This window comes from Neodiprion virginianus, chromosome 7 (genome assembly GCF_021901495.1).
Source record: "Neodiprion virginianus isolate iyNeoVirg1 chromosome 7, iyNeoVirg1.1, whole genome shotgun sequence".
Lineage (NCBI taxonomy): Eukaryota > Metazoa > Arthropoda > Insecta > Hymenoptera > Diprionidae > Neodiprion > Neodiprion virginianus.
The window spans coordinates 3,075,565-3,084,766 of NC_060883.1; the positions used below are offsets into that span (position 1 = coordinate 3,075,565).

General features: G+C 36.8%; 1 protein-coding gene across 1 annotated transcript; it reads left to right on the plus strand.

Moving 5' to 3' along the window:
- The first annotated feature begins 1,843 nt into the window (after positions 1 to 1,843).
- Positions 1,844 to 7,118, plus strand: LOC124308529 (putative inorganic phosphate cotransporter). The gene is made up of 3 exons (XM_046771327.1): positions 1,844 to 2,189; positions 4,452 to 4,678; positions 5,374 to 7,118. Exons 1-3 carry the CDS (start codon positions 2,165 to 2,167, stop codon positions 6,613 to 6,615), a joined length of 1,494 nt encoding a protein of 497 aa, XP_046627283.1. The 5' UTR covers positions 1,844 to 2,164; the 3' UTR covers positions 6,616 to 7,118.
- The last annotated feature ends 2,084 nt before the right edge of the window (positions 7,119 to 9,202 follow it).

Genomic DNA, 9,202 nt, shown 5'->3' on the forward strand with positions numbered 1-9,202 from the left:
TCTGATTTTAAATTGTTAAGATAAATTATTAAACTCGTTCACAGCTGTATTTCAAGCACACACACAAACACGCAATGAATGCTTCAAACAATGTCGTCGTCTTCCGCTCGTTTGGGGAATTGATTAGATTATAAAAACCCAAAATCTAGATTGATAATTGCAAAATGCAAACTAATTTAGGATCAAATTTGACCAAATTATTTCTATGTAGCATATGCTTGGAGATTATTAGCGGATAATAAAAAATCGTTGTTCTAATAATATTTTTGAGGACTTTTAATAATTATCCGGGAAATCATTCAATGCAATGTGAAAAATAACTCGCTGATGACGTTATGAAAGGCAATAAGTTTTGAGGGATAAAATTTTTAACACAAGTTCGCGATTCGACCAATATTTTTTTCTTCAACGTTCAATGTTTACGAAATAATAATTTCTATCTTTAATATTTATCCATAATGATAATTTTAGTCACTGAACCTTGCAATTAATTACAGTTGAAAAAAGTTACTTATACTTGAAATTTTTAGGTTTTGGAATTCAGTCGAAACTTTATGTTCTGAATCTAAAAGTTTATATGCGCTATAGTGAAAAATCGCTAGGAATTTCGAATGCATTTCAATAATCAAGGTTAAAATTTTACGCTAGATCGACACAAATCTCATACAATATGAGTCGAGTAGCGTATCAGACTATCTTCAAGCAAGTAAACGGTGATTAACTGTCGACAATATTTGCGGTGTTGATTTGATCTGGATAAGAATTTTTTTGATTGTTATTTCTACTGAATAATGAAGGAAGATGGTGATAATCTCTCGTATCCGATTCATCTTGTGATTTTATTACAAATTTATCTGTATTTAAGATCAGATATTACGTAGGTTTTTCAATATCTTAAATAAATCGTTTTAATAATTTTCGATCTCAATTACATCGCATTCCTATCGTTCATTTGATTCCAATATCGCACGAGCCAAAGGAAATGATTTGGCACGTTTCATTTCACATTGGCGAAAATGTTTGGAATCTTTTGTAACGATTTCTAGGTTCGATAAAAATTCTTCGAATCTTAGTGAAATCGTAAACTAGTAGAAAATCGTTAAAAATTCAATAATTCAGAAGATTTAGGGAAAAACAAAACAAAATTCTTATCGCCTGCTTTTCTGTCGAATTCCTTAAACTCATTCTGTATTAACTACCGCGTAGATTCTCGATACAGATACGACATTCTTTTACATCGTAACGATAAGCACAATGCTCGTGTTCACACTTCGACATAGTTATGTAAAGTGAAAATCCACAAAATGTAACTGGCTGCACTGCCGCAAATAGAATTGCAATACGACAAAAAAGATTATTCGATCCTTCTGCAAGACAAATTACACACGCACAGTGTCAATTATACCTTATACTCGTTGTGACGTTGCAGCGTTGGTCTGATTACACGATCAATGAAAAGAAACAGAAAAGAAACATCGAGGCTTGAAACGAAGCAAAGTTCGTCAACAGTTTATGCAATAATTTGTTAAATCAAGTCGAATCAAATCAAATTGTTTAACGTTTATGATAAATCAAACAATGAAATTGAAGAAAGAAAAAAAAAAAATTCAAACAACTTGTCAGACGATTCCCTAAATTTTCTTAAGCTATGTTTTACCACAGCAAATTTCTTTTAATTCCTCGTTCTCCGTAGGATTCTCGCAATAATCGCTTGATAAATCAATTATTTCCCCCACTGCAAACCTCTGAGATGCACACGAGAAATGAGTGTCGCGTATTTCTACGTTGGTGGGGGAGTCGAAATCCCACTTAAAGTTGGAGTGGGATGGGTTTTCTCCTCTTGAAGGGATATAACTAATTGAGAAACGCACTGCGAGCGTTATTTACGCATGGGCAAGTTAATTTTCAAATAGCTCCGTGGTAGAATTGGTCTGCTCTTCAAACGGTTCACACTGACCATATTCTACCGGTAGATTGAATTAGAAAAAAAAAAGTTTACCTCCTCTTTTACCAATTTCCAATTTTCTCCCACACAAATCACCGGACCGAAAAATACCGCACGGACGTCTGCTTCATTTTTTTTTTCTTTCCTTTCCTTCAATTCTTCCCTTTATTCTTCGAGTTCCTGCAACGATTTTGAATCGACTCACCGCATATTACAAGGATGTTTTCGTCTTGGACACTCTGTTGTAAGTTGAGAAAAAAAAAAGATATCTTAACATTTTTATAACACAAATTTTCGCATTGAGTAATCATTGTTGTTTTTTTTTTTTTGGGGGGGGGGGGGGGAGAAAAGGCTAGATACGTACATATTTTTAATTTTGCAACAGTCCGAAAAAATTGTTTTGTAAATTTTGCGTTTCAATTATCTTTTTTACTCTCACTTGGTCACGAAATCAAGTTTTTGATCAAATCATGTCAATTTATATTCACATTTTACTACTCGTGATAAATGATCTTCGCATGTATCGAAATAAAAAAGTAAAATAAAAAGAAAAAAATTCAACCCTGCTTGTCATAACAGAAATTTACCTGTTTGTAAATTCAAGCAATCGCAATTTAATTATGCATCAGGAAAACGAACATGTTGAAAAATTGTATTACGAGAGTTGGATTTCTATTCGTATCGAGTCGAGAAATATAATACATAAAACCATGAAAAGTTATTATGGTTCGATGATAAATCGTGAATTTTTCAATGAGACCGACAAATTATTTTATCCCTGTAGAAATAAATTTCCGTTCCAAATTCCGGAGAATTTTCTTTCTCAATTATTTTTAATAAGACAAAATTTAGTACCTACGTTTAAATAAGTAATTTTTTTACGATTTATTTTCATATAAACCTTGGCACAATTTGTAGCTATAATCGGTTTAATAATATGCAACTGTTCAGAAAATTCTACATAGTCGAATTGAATCAATTAATACTTTGAAAAAAAGTAAGAAGAAAGAAACAGAAAAAAAGAAAACAGAGGGGCGTGAGGACCAATTTTTTTGCTGTTGCAAACTGTCTAGATTTTAATGAAACGCATAAACAAATGAAACTAACAAGGTTATCCAGCAAGAATGTCGGTTTTCTGAACTTTGATTATCCAAGTCGTTAATTATTGGAATTCTAGAAATAACAATAATAATTTTTGGCGGTTACGCCCTTATGCAACTACCGTACTAGTTAATTTTTTGAATTTTCATCTTTTGCCTCTAGTTGATGAATTTATACTTGAATCCAAAAATTAAAAAAAAATATATATGTACATATTTTTTGCCATATACGACCCTATGGAATTAATCGACACAAATTTTGATGGTTGAATCAGTAGCAGAATGTCGTATTTGCCAGTACTTGCAACCTTTTACTCTCAATTAAATTGTCATTCAATTTCAACGTGTCTGGTCATATTTTCATGTTTTAAGCCTAGATGAAATAAATGTATATACATATATACCCCCTTCAGCATTTTTCAAAAGCAAAACATAGTAAGTCGGCGCTTACGACCTTACGCCAATATTAAGCAGGCGATACGATACAATGTACTTGAGAGTTTGATTTATAAAAACTATTTGTTACTACTGTATATGTGTAACTTGTCGATCAGCCAAAAATTTACGCTTGATCGTAATCTAAATAGTTACCCAGACTTCTGCTTGTGTTACATATATACTCGGTTATCGAAACGATCTGTGCAACACAATACGAGATTACCTGATATCGAGGTATTTGTACGGGTGCGTGAAACAACGGACAATATCTTTCTCTCGTATAATTAATGTGCGAAATGGGGCTAAGAAACACAACGGCAATTAGTAAATCGATAAGAAAACTTTATTCTTTTGTTTTTTTTTTGTTAATTATTAATCGACATAATGAGAGAGATTTATCAATTTCCTGGTGCCTGAATTTCGTACGTGAACAAAAATATTCGTTCGTTTGTTCTCTGCTAATCTTTCAGTTCTTTCAAAATTTCTTCCTACTCGTTCCTAATTTTTATTCATTCAAAAAAATAAGATCGATGAAAATGTTTTCGAAGAAAATATTCAAAACTTGTTACAGGAAACTCAAAGTCTCATATATGTATATATATATCGGAATCAATAAGTGCAGGAAAAAAATACCATGCTAATGTGAAAACCAAGTTTGACAAAAAAGAAAAAAAAATTTGATTTTGATTAAACTTTTATCGAACAATTATTCAACTTAGGGGTCTAAATTCCATAAGTTATAAAAAATATTCAGAAACGATCGAATTTCCTATCTTCACGCTGAGTCTCGATTACAAAGTGAAAAAAGAAAAATAATATTTTTTTTTTGTTCGCGTCTTTCGACTCATGGAATCGACGCCATTCGTATCAAAACGCAAAAATAACAACGACGTTGTAATTATCGTTACGCGTAGCAATGATGAACTGTGTTATTCTTGTATTTCTGACTTTTGTTTTTCGTTTTACAGGCGGAAGAGTTCAGCAGCGATGGGTGTTCGCGGTTATGGGATGTTTGGCGATAACAGTATCGTACGCGATGCGAATTACCCTGTCACTTGCCATCACGCAGATGGTAACAACCGTCGAATCATCCTCGAACAGCACGACCGTAGATGAAAACACTTGTTCTGGAACTGTTTCCGCTTCATCGAACAGCAATACCGGCGACACTTACGAGTGGGACGAATACACGCAGGTAAAATAATGTTGACCTTTAACGCCATTTAGTTTATCAAGCTTCCATCTTTTACCCTGGGTAAACCATTACGTCGTAAACTGATTGGGGAGTCTTTGTTTGGATTGAGTAGTTTGAAGAAAATTTCAAACGTATAAACTTTAAAGAACCTATTCAATTTTTTGAACTTTGTTCAAACACGTAAAATGTGCCATTTTGAATCGGGGAATTCAAAGGTCACGATCTAATTCTGCGATCACGAAAGACTCCGTCATCATAATCACGCGCATGGCCAGTTTTCTTTACACACATACATACTTCAACGATACTTAGTGTGAGAACCGTTCATTTGCCGATTGAACAAATCTATCCGTTACAATGATTTGTTTTTGTTATCAGGTCTCCGAGCATCTGTTTGAACTTACTTATCGGCAGATTAACATTATTTTTGCGAGACGTTCACGCATATATGATTTCATTGGTCGATTAAGACAGATTTACAATTCAAGTCCTCAAGTACCTGATCATTGCAATAATCTCCATAAACAAGGAATCACAGGGAATTAGCTTGTAGAATCGTATAAAATACGGAACTGCTGGAAAAGTGTATTATTTAAAACATTAGAGTTGACATTTATTGTTAGAGAAGCATCGCTGCCATAGTTGATCGAGAGTTAAACGGATCGTCGTTGTGAACCCCGTAAATTACTTTTCAGGGAATCATTCTGTCGAGTTTCTACTGGGGTTACATAGTATCCCAGGTACCAGGAGGAATATTGGCAGATAAATTCGGAGGAAAGTACACCCTTGCTGGAGCAATACTGTCATCGACGACGTTCACCCTGCTGACACCGTTGGTGGTGAGTAAATTCGAATCGACGGGATTGATAGTCCTCAGAATCCTGATGGGACTCGGTGAAGGGACGACGTTCCCGGCAGTGAACGTGCTCATAGCAGCATGGGCGCCACCGCAAGAAAGGTCGAAGATCGGGACGATGGTGATGACGGGAACACAAATCGGAACGATCCTGGGAAACGCTTTGGCCGGAATCCTGCTCGAGTATTCGCCGATAGGGTGGCCGCTGGTCTTCTACTTTTTCGGAGGTCTCGCTGCCTTGTGGGTGGTGACCTGGATTCTCTTCTTCCACAGCAACCCGGACGTCCATCCTTACATCAGCGAAGCCGAGAAGAAGTACATCCAGGACAAGATAAGCGAGAACACGAGAAAGCACACCCAGCCGATCCCCTGGCGCCACATGGCGACCTCCCTTCCATTCTGGGCTCTTCTCATCGGCAAGTTCGGGCACGACTGGGGCTTCTACACGATGGTGACCGACCTCCCGAAGTACATGAGCAACGTCCTAAAGTTCTCCATAACCTCGAACGGCCTTTTAACCGCTCTACCCTACGTGGCGATGTGGATCGTGAGTAATATATCCTCCGTCCTTGCCGACTGGCTCATAAAAAGCGGCAAGATGACGACCACCAACGTCCGCAAGGCCTTCACCACATTTGGCTCCGTCGGACCGGCGATATTCCTCGTAGCCGCGTCCTACGGCGAGTGCAACCGCGTCCTCGTCGTAATTCTCTTCATCATTGGTATCGGTTTGATGGGACCGTTCTACCCCGGGCTAATGGTGAACGGCGTCGACCTCAGTCCCAACTACTCGGGCACGCTGATGGCGATAATGACCGCCGTCGGTGCCCTGGCTGGGATATTGACGCCCGATGTAGTCGGATTGCTGACTCCCAATCAGACGGTGACGGAGTGGAGAATAGTGTTCTGGATTGCTTTCGCCGTGTTCATGGTGACGAATGTCGGTGTTTTGTTCTGGCAGCGAGGTGATGTCCAATACTGGAATGACCTCGAGAACAACGGTCAAGGTCGCAAGGATCCTGAGAACGGAGCGAAGCCCAGTGAACGGAATGAGAGTCCGGAGGGCAAGGCCGACACGTAGAGAAACTTGTGTAAAATTTTCATTGGTGCCCACATGCGTCTCGCTGTGTCGTGATTCGTTGTTAAAGACAATTGGACCAAGTTTCTTGAGCAATCTCTTTGGTCCCCACACGCTGGTTTTCATCCAACTCAATTATCATGTGGCAAAATGTTGTACCGACTCGTGTTAAAATCTACAAAGTTAGGGGCACTGGTGGATTTTCTTCTGAATTCGGAACCGCCGTTTTCAGATCTACTACAAAAATTACGGTCTCTGTTTGAGGATGTAATTTTTTGCTAATAGGAAAATGGCTGCTGAATTAGTAAACGAGTCAGACGCTTCGGACTCGGTTTCGATGCTCTGAGCAATCCAAAAAAAAAAAAATACCACCAGTTTGACATCATTTTCATCCGTGCTGTGAAGATTGTACGTAATCGTTTTGTGTGTGCAAAAATCTCATTTCTGCATAAACAGTGTATTTATTCTAACATTTAGTTCCTAATAAAGTGACATAATGCGTTTCATGTAATGCTCATCGATTTCGAATGTACATAATCCTAACGATTCTTAATATCCGGCAAAAAAAAAAAAACACTGCACCAAGTTCAGAATCATTTCTTTGAGTAATTAGAACATTGTTGTGCTTTTTTGAGTAAAGCTCATGATAACTTTCTATTAATCTCGAAAGTTATTGTAAGGAATTTTGAAATGAATGTGCTGATTGACTCCTTAGAGAGAAGAATGGAGTGTAAATACAGGAAGGCAACTTTTTTCTGGCTCATTTTTTGACATCTGATTTATACTCTTTCTCAACCGATCAGTCTTTAATTAAAATGCACTCCAAGTATTGCTGAGAGATTGCAATCATAATCTGTTGTCTATTCTTGTGGTTTGAAATATTGAATACTTCTTCGAATTTTCATGGTATGTGCAAAACGAGGAGCTGGTTGAGATGAACTGTGAACAGGAAGAAGAGCCGCGTACGAAGATTAAATAATCAGTGATTATACAATAATTACCGCGATTTTATTAATTGGAGTTAAAAAGGGTTGCTACTGCTAGCACTGCCGCTACTTTTGTTTTCATAAAATTCTACTTGTTATTCTCGACGCTTAGTTAGCGCAGTAAGTATCAAACGACTACGTTCGTTCTCTTAGTGAACGCGCCTAGCAAGTGGAAGATGCGCGTTGATTCACATTAGCCAACTTGCTGACAGAGTGACCTTTCGAATTAAAAGAATTTATCTCGGGTACGGTTTATATTTCATTACCGCGTACTTTGAAGGTAATGCTAAACAAGTTACGGAAATCTTCCACGTAGTTATTGCTCCATCACGATAATCAAGCTTGGCTCGAAATTCTCTCCTGTGCATTACGCGATTAGAATTGTATTGGAATTTGACCGGATTTTTTAGCAAATTTCGACAACTTTCGAAATTCTCGCGATAACTAAAATATGAAATCGCAACGAGTCAATCTTTCATTAATAGTGGTGTTTTACGTTCATTTGATCAATATTTCAATAAATGTTTTCATTCAATGAAAAATCTGAAAATTGAGATCAATTAAAAATCTCCAAAGCTTTATACACCAATTGTCTTACCTGCAGTTTATTCCCGTACTATTAGCTCAAGTCGATATCACTGGAAATTAACGATTCTTCAAAATACGTTTTTGTGTATTCTATACGTTTACTTGCATATTTATTTTGTTCTAATTATTTAGTTGTGCCATGTGATTTGATTACAATTCTATGTTGTGGATATAAAGCTCACATTAGATGCAATACGTGAAAAGCAATCGGAACTGCGCGTATCGTTGCAAGGATCCCGGTGGAAATTTGACAGTCGAATCAACAAAAGTTTCATACACTAGTCGATTGCCAAATCAGACGATCGAGTGTGCGACGACCGGAAGGTGATATACGATCGACAAGCTTCGCGTCATGATTTAGATAAGAATATTCAGTGATTCTCATTTCTAAAGTGAAACGAACGAGGAACGTGATAGTTTAACGTATCGATGAATATTACAAATTTAAATCCAAATTTTCCCTTATTCATGGTATATCGCTACGTAATTCTATACCAATTATCTTGATAGCCCTCGACTTTAATTGCATTTACATCCATTCTTTGCGTCGGATATTGGACAATTCTAGGGAAATGATGATAAAAACTCCAGTGTCACTCTAAACTTATTAAAAATTCTCACAGTTTCGATGAATTTCAATGATTTTGCTCAATTTATCAAATATTGTTGAAAACGTATTGATTAAAAATGTATTCTAAAAAATTGTGACTGCCTTCGTTTTCTCACCAATTCCTTGTAATCGTCTGGTATTCGGGGCTACGGTAAGTGCTCGATCCAGATTTGAAATTCTTCACGTCACGTCAATCGAAAAATAATGTGTGCTTGTACTATAAATTCAAATTTCTTTCCCGTTTGAGAAATAAGTCCAGAAAAAAAGAGAACATTTTTCATCGGAAGAAAAAAATTTTGATCATTGAACAACTCTCTGAATTTGCAGACCCTGTTTTACTGTGGTAAAAATTTTACCTTCTCGTTAAGATTTTCGCAAACGTCCACCGATAAATCGATTATCTTCC

Excerpts from the sequence above, each read along its gene's own strand:
- LOC124308529 (XM_046771327.1), top strand. The coding sequence starts at position 2,165 with ATGTTTTCGTCTTGGACACTCTGTT. Across the intron at positions 2,190-4,451 it reads TTCGTCTTGGACACTCTGTT|GCGGAAGAGTTCAGCAGCGA; the intron begins GTAAGTTGAGAA and ends TTCGTTTTACAG. Across the intron at positions 4,679-5,373 it reads AGTGGGACGAATACACGCAG|GGAATCATTCTGTCGAGTTT; the intron begins GTAAAATAATGT and ends ATTACTTTTCAG.